Below are 15,000 nucleotides of genomic sequence, written 5' to 3'. Positions count from 1 at the left end.
GGCTCAGCTGTAACTAACAAAGCTATAGAAAGAAGCAGTACGTTAATGTTGACCCGCTCTGGTGTCAAAGGTAATAATACAAATTGAATAAATCATTTAAAGAGGTTCCATCTATCGAGCCAAAACTAATTAACAGATAATGAACTCCTCCTCAGAGTCCCCGTGTTTCCTTTTTGCTCTTTGACTGATGCTCATTGATAAGGATCGATGAGGGCGCCGCCGCTTTATGGTGGCTGGCGTTCGCTGTGGCGCTAATCGGTTTCTCCCCCGAGGTCCAGGGAGAAGACGAGCTGATAAAGGACGAGCGTCAACACCAGAAAGCCCCACCCCCCCAAACTCTTGTCTCCCGCTGAGACAGAAGACAGAACTCCAGCATGTAGGCTTTTAATATTAACCGCAGACGTCGTCAAACATCCCCCCTCTTCCTCCCCCTCCCTCCTCCCCCTCCCCCTCGCCTACATGTCAACGTCTGAATTCATTAGTTCTTCCTCGTGTCTCTGGGTGATTCCGCCCGCCTTCATATCAGCCTGTGAACTCGGGAGGCAGGTTGTAAGGTAATGAAATGATGGCGTGACTCGCTGATTCACGTCACCGTTGGCGGCCGGCGACTTCTACGTGAACCCTGACGGAGATCGGGAGGGACAGGAGACGCGTTCCAATCCTTTGACTTCAGAACAAGAAGCAAAGGCAGAGGAGATAAACAAACACAGAAACCCTTAAGTCCTGATGATGAGGGTGAAGGGGCTTTGTTACTCTAAGGCTACACACATACACACACACACACACACACACACACACACACACACACACACACACACACACACACACACACACACACACACACACACACACACACAAGGGTTCACTAAAGGTCTTCCCCTCTCCCCCGCAGGGCCGAGTCGGAGCGTAACCCCTGGGTGGTCCTGACCTCGTCCCTGCTGACCCACTGCCAGGGGTCAGAGGTTGAGTTGGACCTGGGCCAGCAGGTTGTCACCATGGTGCGATCCCTCTACAACACCAAACACAAGCTCCCTGCTCAGGTAAGCCTCACACACACCTCCTGTGGGTGTGTGTGTGTGTGTGGGTGTGAGAATAAGGCAGGTGGTTAAGAGATTGATTGATTTAGTTTCAGATCAGCGTTCATAGCCGCTCGCAGTTTTTCCGTGTAACTCCTTTTTTTTTTTTACTGGCCTCAGACTCAGCCGCCTGAAGCCATTAAGCGTGTAACCCACAGCGACGTGTTAGCGCGCCGCTGGCCGCTTTGTGCGCCGCTCTGTGTGCCCCGGCCGCTCTTTGATATCTGTCAGCCTTTAATGCCGTTCACGCCCCGCTGAGCCGCACGCCACAGCTAAAGCCCGGCGCCTTTCTGTACGTCGAGCGCCAGCTGACTGTGATATTAGTTTAACCATAATGCTATTCAGCGTGAATAGGATCTGTGTCTGCCTGGCTGTCTAATATTAGTGTTGGAGTGGGGCGGGGTAGGGGAGGGGAGGCAGGGCCGTGTGTGTGTGTGTGTGTGTGTGTGTGGGGGGGGGGTGTCAGGCCTTTTACTCTGTTCTGAACAGCTTTAATTTGAATCCGCTGGAATGAAACCGCCAGAGCATGAGGGAGTCAGATTGCATTGTGATATCCATATATTACTGAGTAGGACGTTGTGTGTGTGAAAGTGTGTGTGTGAAAGTGTGTGTGTGTGGAGGTTTTTAAAAGTATTATGCTCCTGTGTTTCTGTGCTGTATTTGCTCATCAATTAACCTTCAGGCTTCCTCCACATCTCTCTTCCTGCTGTCTGCTTCTTCTTCTCCCCTTTCCCTCCTTATTTCCTGATTTCTTTCCCACGTTTTCATCATCCTACTTAAACTCTCCTCCTCCTCCTCCTCGTCTTGCCACCCTTCCTCATGTGGTAACGTCTCCATCTCTCCTCCAGTGCGTCGGACGCGTCGCCGCCCTGCTCCAGGAGCGGCCCACCCTCCAGCAGCCCGCGCTCAAGCTGATGGCCGAGAGCGGCGACCAGCAGCTGCTGCAGCTGACCCTGGACCAGATCAATGGCATGACGGCGGTAAGTTTGGATCACTGTTCTGAAGCAGTTTCACCAATCTACAGTTTGTGTGCTCCTCTGTCGCCGCCCTGCTGTCAGAGCGGCCACACTGAGGGTGTGTGTGTTCCGGTGCCGACCTCACTCTGCAGTCAGACGCCGTGCAGCGCTCGCTTTACCGAGCCTTTATTGCGTATCATCGCTCAGTCGGCGGGATCAGACACTTTTGTTTCTTCTGTCAGGCTACGACCGGCAATAAGCTCACGGCATCCGGTAATAAGATAACGGCTCGCTCTCGGCTGGAAGGAGAAAAATGGGAAATGCAAAGAGGAACAAAGGCAGGTAGGGGCGGCGATTAGGGAAGAAAGGAAGTGACAGAGGGAACAGTGGAGCCGCGATGAGGCCACGTAATCTTCATTAGGCCCAAACATTCACTCCTCTGCTCGGCTGTGCTGAAACGTCGCCGCACGAGAGAGCAATCAGTCAAGACGGCGTGGGCCGCTCTCCGCTGCTCTTTGACGCTCTCGTTGCCGCTCTCCTCATCATCAGATAAGTGATCCTCACCAAGCAGGGGGGTTCTTAGACCCAGCAGACGCTCTTTCTGTCGCCGGCATCAGATGGAGATGGAGAGAGCCTCGCTATTAGGTGACGGAGCTGCAATTTAATGACAGTGGCCATGTGACACTTTGATCCTGCTGGAGAGAGAGAGAGAGAGAGAGAGAGAGAGAGAGAGAGAGAGAGAGAGAGAGAGAGAGAGAGAGAGAGAGAGAGAGAGAGAGAGAGAGAGAGAGAGAGAGAGAGAGAGAGAGAGAGAGAGAGAGAGAGATGGAGAGAGATGGAGAGAGAGATGGAGATGATGATGATGATGATGATGATGATGAAGGGGAACAGTGGGGCTGAAGGCACGGAGCAAGAAGATTGGTGCCTCTGCCTCCCTCAGAGCTGAATGAACAGAACAGTGTGTGTGTGTGTGTGTGTAAAGATAACATCAATAGAGACGCAGCAGTATCGACCTTACACACACACACACACACCTCTGATAATGTGTCAGATCGCTACTCTGCGCGGAATGGAATGCAGTGGCTTTTTGTGTGTGTGTGTGTGTGTGTGTGCTTACCTGTGTGTCTGTGTGTGTGTGCTTGTGCTTGCCTTTGTGTGTGTGTGTGTGTGGGAGGGTCAAAGGGTGAGATTCTGCTCAGGCGTGTGAACATCATCACATGTGTTTGCACTAAACTAAACTCTGACTCTGTGTGTGTTCACTTTCATTCCATTACGCCTGACAAAATTAATTTAGTGTTTAAAACCTCAGGAGCCTAAATTCCCTAAATGTGTTCTTCAATTCCACCTGCTGTCTCATAAACCTTCATTTACACAATATTAAACTTCTTCATTCTCTTCATGCTCTTCCTCAAAGCTCCTCTCCCTCTCTCTCTCTCCTCCGCCCCGCCCCCTCCGCCGTCTCCTCGCTCTCCTCCTCCTCCTGGTGAAGATGTACGGGGCCGTCCAGGTGTGGAGGACAGAGATGAGGAGGCCGCAAGGTCGACGGCGGCGGCCTGACCGATGGGAGGCGGAGATAAGTGGGGCTGATAAAAGCTGTCCAAGCGCAGTGTGAACGAGCTGTCAGGGAGATACTGCAACACACACACACACACACACACACAGTCACACAACCCTCCACCTTCTTCTTCCTCAGCTTCTCTCTTTAATTGAAGGTAATGTGTGTGTGTAGTCATGCAAAACTGCTCCACCTTGTCAGTGGAAGTGTGTGGATGGACAGCAGACCAGGAGGAAGGAGGAGGAGGAGGAAGGAGGAGGAAGATAGGGCCGTGTGTTGTCTGGCATCCTAAAGAAGCTTTATGAGTTAAATTATAGACGAAGGCCCGGCGCTGCATTATGCATCAGCCGCCGCACGTGTTAGGTAATTCCAATTAAGAGCTCAGTCGGGTTTGGCTCTTCGGTGAGAAGGCATGAAGAGGAAGAACAAGAATAAAGCAGTGTGCGAAGAAGACGAAGAAGAAGTGCCTCAGCCAATCAGGCAACATTTAATGGCTGCTGACAACAAGCAGGAAAATCAACCAGCCAGCGCCGTCTGTCAGCGGGGGCGACGGCGGGAAACGAGGAGTTAATGAGGAGAGTGAGAGGGGGTCGGACATCTTATAGAGCCGCTTTGATGTGCAGGTTCTCTTGTCACGGCGAGTGTTGGTTCATTCGCTCACACACACACACACACGTAGGACAGGAGATACGGCTTGTTTTCATCTCCTTGACGAGACGGGGGGGCGGCTTTTAACCCGTCATGTTCTCCAAGCTCGTGACCTTTGAGGAAGGAAGGAGTGTGTGATGGTTGATGGATGTGCTGCGTGCTCATCAGAGTGTGTTTGTCATCAGAGAGAGAGAGAGAGAGAATTCTATTTCTATATTCTATTTGTATTCTAAGTGCAGTTCCTCTCGTGGCCTGTAGGGAATTCCTAACCTGTTCTCTAAATGAGTGAGACTGAAGACGGGACCGAACATAAATGTGTAGTAAAGTCATGAGATTGACTTTTTTGTTGACGTGTATCTGTGTGTCCGGTCAAACGGCAGCTGAGCAGTGATGGAGCTGTCGACGCGGCGGAGAGGACAGGAAGTTGTGCTCGGCGCTCTGATATCTTCATTCCTTTTCCATCTCGCCGTCTCGCTGCGGCGCCCTCACATCTATTTCCGGCCCAGCTGTCAATCCCACCGACTCCCGGAGACTCAAATCTGCTGTCTCACTTGACACCGTCAAACACTAATAGCCTGGGAGAGGTGTGTGTGTGTGTGTGTGTGTGTGTGTGTGTGTGTGTGTGTGTGTGTGTGTGTGTGTGTGTGTGTGTGTGTGTGTGTGTGTGTGTGTGTGTGTGTGTGTGTGTGTGTGTGTGTGTGTGTGTGTGTGTGTGTGGGGAGCTGGGCCTGATGTTCCATGTAGAAATTGTGGCTCTCCTCTCTGCTATTCTTGCAGTGGAAAGAAGTGAATCCTCTAAATCTGTACACACCTCACACCTCACACACAGCCGCCACACTCGCTGCATGCTGGCGTCGGCGCACACGTTGCGACTCCTCCGGATCGATCTCCTCCGCTGTGGCGGCTCACGTTCCACTAAGCCGACGGGATCCGTCTGCGTGGCGCCCGGTTGATCTCACCTGCAGCAGCAGAAACACCGGGCTTCATCCGGGGGGGGGGAGGGGGCGCCATTAATGAAACCTCAGGCCTCACTCTGTCCAATCCCTCACCAGACTTTAGGATTGGGTTTTATACATTTCCTTCCAGGCAACAAAACCAACAGAGGGAGGGAGGGAGGGAGGGAGAGAGAGAGAGAGAGAGAAATGTTAGAGGTGAATAAGAGACTCTGGCTCTGCCCCCCGTCCTCACCCAGGGGCGAGGAGAAGAAAAGAGCGCCACATTTATAATAGATTTTGGCCTCGGCTCCCAGAAAATGTGGAGACTTTTATCTCTGTGTGTGTGTGTGTGTGTGTGTCAGCGAGAGAAAGAGAGAGAGTCAAACATGCAGGATTGCCTCTATATTACTTCACATTAGACCCAACAGCGCTCTGATTTTACATTTGCATACATTTTTTATTAGGGATAAGAAATCTAAACTGGGATTAAGTCATTACACAAACATCCTGGATACGGCTGCTTGATGGATGCGTGCGTGTGTGTGTGTGCGCTTGTTTGCTTGCTATGAGACGGTTTAGACCTCTTAATCATTTATTAATCTTGATTGTTTGCTGATTCTTGTCACTTTTGTTGTTGTGTTGTGGGGAAAGTGTTGCATTCTAATTGGAAAGTGTAGAAATCCTCTGATGGCTGTGAAAGAAAGTTACGTGTTAAGTAGTTGTGTTGACTGGCTAGAATTCAATGAGCCCTTTCCTGTTTGTGTGTGTGTGTGTGTGTAATCGATGCCTCGTTTGTTCGTGAAGGCGACACACACACACGCACACACAGACACAATAGTCGGTGGAAGTGTAACAGTTGTCGAGTCCCGTAAGTCTCATTCGCTGCGAAGGAGAGATCAGTTCTGCCACAGCTGTGACATCATTTCATTCTGTTTTTAATTAGTTTCAAGGAAGTGTAGAAATGTCTTCAAAGGAGACACACACACACACTCACACTCACTCAGGAGAATCACCCTTTCTGCTTGGTTTTAAGGAGGAATGGGCTGTAAAGGTGGATTATTTTTTTTAAATTTATGTACATAAGCAAACTGTTCCTTTAAGTACGATCTCCTTTTCTTGTTCTGCATGTGGTTAACAAACACACACACACACACACACACACACACTGAAAATTAGACAGCATGAGATGATTAGGAGGCTTTATCTGTGTGTTGAATGAACAGAAGGCAAATTGATATTGATCCTCTCAATACTGCTGGTAAGACGATGTTCAGAAAATGTCAGGTTATTCCTTTAGGACGCTTAATGCATATGTCTCCATGTGTGTTTACATGATTCTCTCTCTCCCTCTCTCCGTCCTCCAGGAGACGGCCTCCTCCTGCGACGCCGAGCTCCTCTCGTTGCTCCTTGACGCCGGGCTCCTGGTGGGCTGCGTCTCCTCGGCCCTCTACCCCCTCCTCAGCGCCCACATGCTGTCCCACCAGCGGCAGGGGGGCTGGGACGTGGAGGGGGCGGCGGCCGAACTGCTGGCGGCGGGCCACGGGCCGGAGGCAGGCTCCCTGCTGCTGGCTCACCGCGGCACCCACCGGGCCCAGTTCACCTTCAACACGGCCCTGGCTGTGCTGAAGAAGTGGCTGTGAGGAAGAGGAGTTGGAGGAAGAAGAGTCGACCTGATTGTGTGCCTGTGTGTGTGTGTGTGTGTGTGTGTGTGTGTGCCTGACTTGTGTGTGAGTGAACACATTTAATACCGAAGCGTCTTGAGTAATTGGGGGAATTTGATCAGGTACGCATGCACGCCTGTGCGGCGGCGTGATAGAGTAATTGAGCAGGAGCCGTGAAATAGTGGGAGGATATTAGCCCATTGTTCCATGGCAGGTTGTCTTTGACGTCTAACACGCTGCCTCTGCTCCTTTGTTTCCTCCTTAATAGTACCTAATTAATTCCCTCTAAACAAATTAGCCCCGTAGCTGCCCCACGCTGCGTGTGTGTGTGTGGGTGCACAAATATATGAGGATCAGCACCCTATGTGGAACTAATGATGATTAGGAATAAATGTGCTTATGTACGTGTGTGTGTGTGTGTGTGCTGTCGGGGTATTGTCAGTCACATGGTTTGTAACTGAAATAAAGACAAATCTAATGGCCGCACAATAAAGTGCCGTGTCTTAATTACCTCCACAAAGGAGCTTATGTCTGCACACGCGTCTGCCGCTTTGTTTGTGAGTGGGATTAAAAAGTTGCGAGCAGATGTTGAGTTCATTCCTGCAGGCAGAGGAGCCCCGTGTTTGCCTGGGGAAGAAGCCGTTACATCACCACCGTGCCGCACTCACTCTGCATCCAGGGCGGGAATGTGACTGAACGACAGGTGGGTTTCAGTGTTTTATCAGTTTCTTTAAAAGTAATTCACTGCCTGAGGGTTCAGTAAGTAAACAAACATGTAAACACTTCATATTACACTCAGATGAATGAGATAAATGTCTTTGTTTTGCTTGGATGAAACATTATTAGTTGGCTCACTTCTGCTGTTGAGTAGTTTCTTTCCGTTTGAAGCTTTTTGCTGCGTTCAGGCGCTCATCAGAAAGGTAGTAAATACAAAATGGTTAGTGTTAAAGCGGAGTACAGTGTGTTTGATGGCGTCTCAGAAGAAACAAGAAGTATAAACGTGTACCATGGAGGTGCTGCAGGTCCCTTTACAAGTCACGCCAGCAATTTACAACTTTACGACCATAAAACCGACTTGGGAGGCCGTTCGTTTGCAATTTCCCACTTGTACTCGTATTGTATTCCAGTTTCCCGTAGCGCCTGAATGCAGCATAACTCTGGAGCCTGCTCCTCACTTCATCGCTTCCCTCCATATGGACGCTTGACACGGAGTTGCCGAAACATTACAGAATGGAACGACGTTGGCGTCTCTTCAGCGGCAGAATGAGATTGTCCAACCTGCTGAGTTCTCGTTGTACTTTTAATGAACGGTTGAGTCACGCTGCATAATGCGCTCGAACCCATTACGTTATAATTGCGTCATTTTCCCTATTGTTCCAAGGCAATTACACCCCTCACCCGGCATCCGGCGCACATCTCTCCCTCCTCCTCCTCTCCGGTGCTCCGTGATGCTCGTTAACAAGATTGCTTTAAAAACAATATTTCACTTTTTTGTTTAGTTTGTGTGTTTGTATTTATTCTTTTCTTGCTCGGCTCCAAAGCTCCACGGAGGATTCGGAGCGGTTGACCTCAGAATGCCGCCCAACTTCACCTCCACGTGTCTCACCTCTTCTTCTCCTTCTGTTCTCCCAGCTGTCAAACCTGATAATTGCGAGCTAGCAATTATTTCCCGGTAAGTTGCGAGGCAGCGAATTCTCCTTGTTGGTTGATAAAAGTGTAATTTATTTATTTTTTTTGTATAATTTTCTTCCAACTAATTGTTCAAGATGAGGGTTGTAAAAACGGAACCTTGCCCCATCAACCTTTTATGAACAAAGAAGAAGTGGCAGTACAAAGTGAGGATGATGAGGCGGGGAGAAGAGGCGGTGTTAAACAGTTCTACTACACTTACTGGGTTACTAAGGAGACGGCAGATATTCCTGAAGTAATGGCCGTGGTCGCTGGCATTTAAACAATAATGTGTTTACGTCTGCTCGGCGCTTTAGTTAATTATCGGGACGTAGCGCGTTGGACGCCGCCGCAGCGCTAAACTGCTCTGTAATGGATGAACTCCAGAAGCTTCAAGCCTCATTTAAACCCGCACAGGCGCTAATAAGCCGGACATCTTTCCACATTAGAGTTTGTTGAGTTTCTCCCCCATAAACTCAATCCTTTGATTTAAGGGAACAGAGATGCGGCCTAACGGCTCCTGCCTCCATAAAGGCTTTCGCTTTTTTATCACTTGGCGCAGTAAATAAAAGTTAATGTCTTTTAATTTCCTCCCAAAGTTTCAGCTTAATATATACAGTGTATACTTCAGAGTCCCTTTGTTTGTTGCTCACGGGGCACGCTATTGCATTTGTCTGCCTGTGTGTGTGTGTGTGTGTCTTCAGTTTGTCCATTTAGCTAATTCAGTGAAAAATATGTTGAAGAGGAGATGGGGCGAGGGAGAGAGAGAGGGAGAGAACAAACCCGATTACAGAGAGAAGAAGAAGAAGAGGACCGGGTAGATTAGCAGTGTTGTGTTTTCCTGACTTGGTGCTCTGACCCGTCTTGATTGGCAGAGCCGACCCATAAACCCTTGGGAGAGCTCCTGTGTGTGTGTTTGCTTAAATGACACACACACACTGTAAATCCATACACTGCATGTCAGAGTTGAGTATAGAGCTGCGCAGGTGTTTTCACTCATTCAGGTTGATTAGATTCTTTGTGCTTGGAGACTGAATCTCCTGCAGGTCACCTATAACAACGTATGCAAACATACACTCAACACACACACGCACCTGATCACCACTTTGATTAAAGTGAAGAGGGATCCTAATACTGAGAAAGGTAACACCTGGAGTGGCGGCGAGCTCCTTTAGCTCTTTTAGCTCCGCTGTGCCGCTGCAGTATTGTTTATATGAAGTTATGAAAGTATTCAGGGGTTTGTTGACTGTTTACCTCTTTGTGCTGCTTGACTTCAGGATTGGAGGTCGGCTGCGTGTTTGTTTTGCTTCCCTCTCCACCCCGAGTCTCTCCGGCTGCAGCTTCCCTCCCGTGCTTTTTTCATATTTGCCGCTGTGCCGATTGCAAATGATCTGCCTTTGTTTTGGGAGGTGAAGATCAGATCATTCCTCCTGCACTCACTGAGCTACGGATAAATCATTATGTGAGGCGAGAGGTTAGTTTGCATTCGGTCCCGTATGTAATAAAAATGCACGTGTGTGTGTGTGTGTGTGTGTGGCTCTGCACGCGCTCAGACGTTTCCCCTTCCTGCTAAGAATGGAACGTCGATGTTGCCGGGCTACAAACAAACACAATCGACCGTTAATGGTATGGCGCCTCATCAGACATTTGACCTGACGGCAGAGAAAAGAGAGAGGGGAACATATTGCCGTTTTGCTGCGACGGAAACAAAGAGCGCCGCGGCAAAACATGTTCAATACAAACAATGGATGAATGAAACAGCAAAGGTCGAAGCAATCTGCAATTAACTAACAATCACACACACACGCACACACATACAGGTGCAGCTCAATGAATTAGAACATCATGGAAAAGTTCATTTATTTCAGTAATTCAATTCAAAAAGGTAAACTCTCATATATTATAGATTCTTTACACACAAAGTGAAATATTTACTAGACAACATTTTACCTCTTAAATCCTGTAAATCATCACGGCGGTGTTTTCAGTTTTGTTTGTTCTGCTGTGACGTTAATCAGTGAAACGACTCTCAGTGTCACAAGTTCAAAAACCAAACATAGATTTTGTTCGTGTGTGTGTGTGTGTGTGTGTGTGTGTGATCTTGATTGGTCGTTTCCGTGGCTTGTTTGTTGAGAACAGCTGGCAGCGATGAATTCCAATTGTGAGTCGCCAGCTGGGCATCTTTAAAAACTTCGCCCTGGAATTTGACGACTTTGCTTAAAATATCCAAAACACGCACACACACACACACACACACACACACAAAAGCTCTTTGAGGGGTTTAGCTTTAGCTCTTTAAGGAGGCGATGATGTGACGTTACTGTGTCGTTAGAGGAGTGTGAGTCGTGCATGACGGAGTGAAGTGATTGATCAACTGGGGGGGTCAGGGGTCAGTTTAAGGAGCGGCCATGTGACGTGAAGCAACATGGCACCGACTGTTTATCACTTCTAGCGAGCACACAAAGCTGGAAACAGTTTGAACGCCTCAGTATTTACACTCCAAACATCTCAGAGCCTGAAAACATTGTTGACATTCCTGCTTGTGTACTTTGTTTGCACCTGAAGGGGAATCGGAAACGTCTTCCCGGTGAACTCCCGACATTGATCCTGCGCCGCTCAGATGCTCAGGTGCGGCTTTAGAAATGCACAGGAAGAAGATTCTCATCATTCATCCGCTCTGTTTGTGATTGAACGCAGCTCAGCGAGGACGATGCACACTTTCAGATTCTCCCTGTTGATTCTTTCTCGAGCACGTAGGCGGACTGCGAGTACGCGTAGGGAGCGCATCGGGGGGTAAACACCGTGTCACAACCTGTAGAGTGTTTCTTCTGTGTGTGTGGTGGGGGTGTGTGCGTGAGCCACCACTGCCGCGGCCTAGAACGCCACAAAAATCTGCGTCCAACCAGATCTTAACCAACCTTCTCTCTCCCTGTCTCTCCCTCTCTCTCTTTCTCCCCCTCTCCCTCCTCGGGTGCAGGGATGTTCTCGCTTCAACTTGTGCCTAGGAGCCCTCTGAGGAGTCTGCAAAGGAGGCAGAGGAGACATGAGAGGAGTGAAGAACTTGTTTGCATTCCAGTAAAGCTCTCTGTCACACAGGGTTCTCGGGGAATGATTCACCCTCTGGGCCCTTTTTACTAGCTGCTCTCGCCAACCACGCCATCATAATGGACGTTACAGGAGCGAGCGAGGCGCTGAAAGGAAGGGAGAATGAAGTGGGGGGAGGAGGAGGGGGGAGGAGGGACTCAAGGTCACAACAGGCTGAAGACTTCGAGAGGAAGCTGGAGTGACAGAAATAACAAGGACGAGCGAGAGAGCGAACGCCATTAATGTCGCAGTGAACGGTAACAAAAGGAAATTCTGATGTTGCTGTTGATGCACGTTGGTCACAAATGGTGAATTGCATTGATCGATGTTGGATCGCTGAATCGAGCGGCGCTCACTGCGTAGTTTTGACTCGTTTGTGGGTTTTTGCAGCGAGTTTCACTCCGGCTCTGCAAACACGTTCTCCTCTGATAGATGGTAACGTTTAATAATAGATCAGCGTGGAAATGCTGAGCTGCATGTGAGGAAATAAATACACGGCTCAGCGCTTATTTACATTTACAAGAGAGGAAGACGGCTCGCTAATGTGCTGGCACCGCTGGATCTCTGACGTCCCCCCATCTGTCCTTTACCAGGGGACAGAAAGGGGGGGAGGGGAGGTAGAAAGGTGGGTTTGGGAGTGTGAAAGGACAGTGTGGGGACACCCAGAGGTTGAGAGAGAGAGAGAGAGAGAGAGAGAGGACGCAAACTATGTCTAACCATCGAACCAATCACGGCCAAACCAATATGTGCAGCAGGGGAGAGAGTGTGTGTGTGTTCCTCAGACTGATGTAAAAAACGCTGTCACCTCTTTCCAGATGAGATTCGCAGCATGGATGAGGGGACGGGTGGAACGAGAGAGGGAGAAATGGAGGGGTGGAGCGAGGGAGGAGAGAGCGAGGGGGGGGGGCCTGGACATCTGGGTAATACTTCACACTAAGTGGAGTAAATGTTTCATCAGCTGGTTTGGGTGTGTGTGTGTGTGTGTGTTACACCTTCACATGTGCTCCAATCTCTCTATTGCCTGTGTGTGTGTGTCTGTGTGTGTGTGTCCACCGCCAGCAATCTAAGGATCTTTGATGTTGAACTGGCTGAAAGAAGAAAAGAACACACCGATCCAGCAGCTGTTATTGTCTCTGACTCCCCCTCCACACACACACACACATACACACACACACTGAGAGCAGGGTGGGGTTGGTCACGACCTTTCCTGACTCTCCTGCACGTTGGCAGGGTGATTACTCCAATCTTTGAGAAGGCGAGGGGGAGGAGCCTCCAGGCCCAACTTTTCCCAACAATCACCACGACAACAACAACACCAACAACAGGTGCTCGCGCTCGGTGGGATTGTAAGCCGTGGAAAGAATGAAGCAATCAGTTGCCATGGCGATGGCGGAGGAGCGTGAGGAGATTTAGTCGGGAGAGGCTCACGTACGAGCGCCGATGACGATAACGGGCCGCTGCCGGGGTAAACAACATCAAAGAGCCAAAACATGGAGCGGATCAGGCGCTCCAGAGGCCCGGGTTTGGCTCAGCTCGTCTCTCTTCTTCATCTTCTTCTCTCTTCCAAATAACCGCTCTCCTCCTCCTTGCTTACCTCTGTCAACAACATCTGCCTGTCTGTCTCACACACACACACACACACACACACACACACCTACCCTCTACTCCCCTCTCTGCAGGTGTCACCCTGGCCCTTTGCAACAAACGCCTGGGATCGCCGTCGCCATAGCAACACTTTGATACAGACTACTACCTCTGTGTGATGGAGGGAGGGGGGTCGACAGAGTTTATTTGTCGGCACAAGTGTTCACTGGATGTGTGTGTGTCTGTGTGTGACGTCCTCCAGGCTTTGTTAAGGGACGCCTGCTCGGATGTGAGAGGAGAGAGAGAGAGAGAGAGAGGGAGAGAGAGAGAAAGAGAGAGGGAGAGATGGAGTATGAAACTGACGAAGCGAAAAGCCACCAGGCAACAATCGCACTGACAGGCGGCAGAGCTTTCCTGAGCCCATTGAAATGACAGATAAAGAGGGAGGGAGAGAGAGAGAGAGAGAGAGACGCTAAAAGTACAGAACGGCAAGGACAATGACTACCCCCCCCTCCTCCCCCCCTGTCGAGAGCGATGAGGAGAACCGATAAATTGAGGAAAGAGAGTTTATGACGCCACGCAAAGGAGACATGAGAGGGACGGAAATGAGAGAGAGGGGAGATAAGGAGGGCGAGCGAGAGGATGTTGAGCTGAAATCTTAACTAGCAGAAGCGTTGGCACCATGCTGAGACCAGACATCAGGGCCTTAGGCTAATTAAGAAAAGAAGGGTGTGTGTGTGTGTCTGTGTGTTTGTTGTTGTTGTTGCAGTGTGCCTGCCGACGTGTTTGAGGTGTGAGTGTTGAGTGTGCGACTGAGAAAAAAGAATACCTGTGGGTTTGTCTGTGTGTGTGTGTGTGTGTGTGTGTGTTGTCACAGTGAAACCGCCCGAGCGTTTCGTCCCTCTCCTTGGCGTCGCTCCAGTCGAGTTTTTTTCCCACTTTCTCAGATCGTCCAATCATGTGACAGACTTTTTGGGACGTCTGAATATGTCTCACACACACACACACACACACACCACCTCCCTTCCTCCCTCCATCTCATTTCCTTATTAAGCTTGCAATCAGCGTATCTGTCTCTCTTGGTGTGTCTGTGTGTGTGTGTGTGTGTGTGTGTGTGTGTGTGTGTGTGTGTGTGTGTGTGTGTGTGTGTGTGTGTGTGTGTGTGTGTGTGTGTGTGTGTGTGCAGGTGTTTTATCAGCTTAATTACCTCAGATCTCCATCTGTCAGCTTCAGGGAGCGCCGTCATAATATGGCCTGTTTGTTAGTTTGTACTGATGATGAGCCGATCGGCACGGTGACCGCTGATCCATACGTGTGTATCTAAGGCGCCATGACAACCAAACTCACGCCGTCGTCTCCTGCCGTGACTCAGCTGCTCGCCGCCGCCGCCGTCTGTCTTCATGAGGCCATTTTAGCCGTCGAAGTCGCAGTCGATCATTGTTTGTCTGTTTGTGTGTGTGTGAGTGTGTGTGAGCTAATACGACTCTTCATCCTGTGGTCACGGCCCGTAGCTCTGCTCTCCTATTCCCCTTGAACGCCTCACAGCTCACCTTCCTGTGAACACATCAAATAATACAAAATCAATAGCTGTTCACGTCTTCATGTTCAATCTTCACAAAGCCGCTTCATCAATGAGCTCGAACAGGAATGGGCTCCACGGGGGGGCGAGGGGGGCGGGGCAAGGCGTCCTGTAACCAGTCAAAGGATGTCGACCTTGAACGGCTCAAACGTGAACACGACTCCTTTGGTTAACACCTGAAGCACTTCCTGTGCTCTCTCTGTGCGGTTGCGGTGGCGGCTGAAGTGAAGCGAGGGAAGCGAGGGAGGCGAGGC

The 15,000-nt window shown here is 49.8% G+C and overlaps 1 protein-coding gene across 2 annotated transcripts in view; it reads left to right on the top strand.

Moving 5' to 3' along the window:
- Positions 1–6,937, top strand: part of nbas (NBAS subunit of NRZ tethering complex) — a 99,311-nt gene extending 92,374 nt beyond the window's left edge. For both annotated transcript variants that reach the window (XM_076148717.1, XM_076148715.1), the window contains exons 51-54: positions 893–1,040; positions 1,925–2,056; positions 6,535–6,852; positions 6,887–6,937. In XM_076148717.1, coding sequence (XP_076004832.1) covers positions 893–1,040; positions 1,925–2,056; positions 6,535–6,810 — 556 coding nt within the window. In that variant the 3' untranslated portion in view covers positions 6,811–6,852; positions 6,887–6,937. The remainder of the gene's footprint in view (positions 1–892; positions 1,041–1,924; positions 2,057–6,534; positions 6,853–6,886) is intronic.
- Positions 6,938–15,000: the final 8,063 nt, after the last annotated feature.

This window comes from Genypterus blacodes, unplaced genomic scaffold, assembly GCF_046128005.1.
Source record: "Genypterus blacodes isolate CSIRO-AG114 ecotype Tasmania unplaced genomic scaffold, CSIRO-AGI_Gbla_v1 ptg000042l_1, whole genome shotgun sequence".
NCBI lineage: Eukaryota > Metazoa > Chordata > Actinopteri > Ophidiiformes > Ophidiidae > Genypterus > Genypterus blacodes.
Note: the sequence above shows the minus strand (reverse complement) of the source record. Positions and strands in the feature narration are given on the sequence as shown.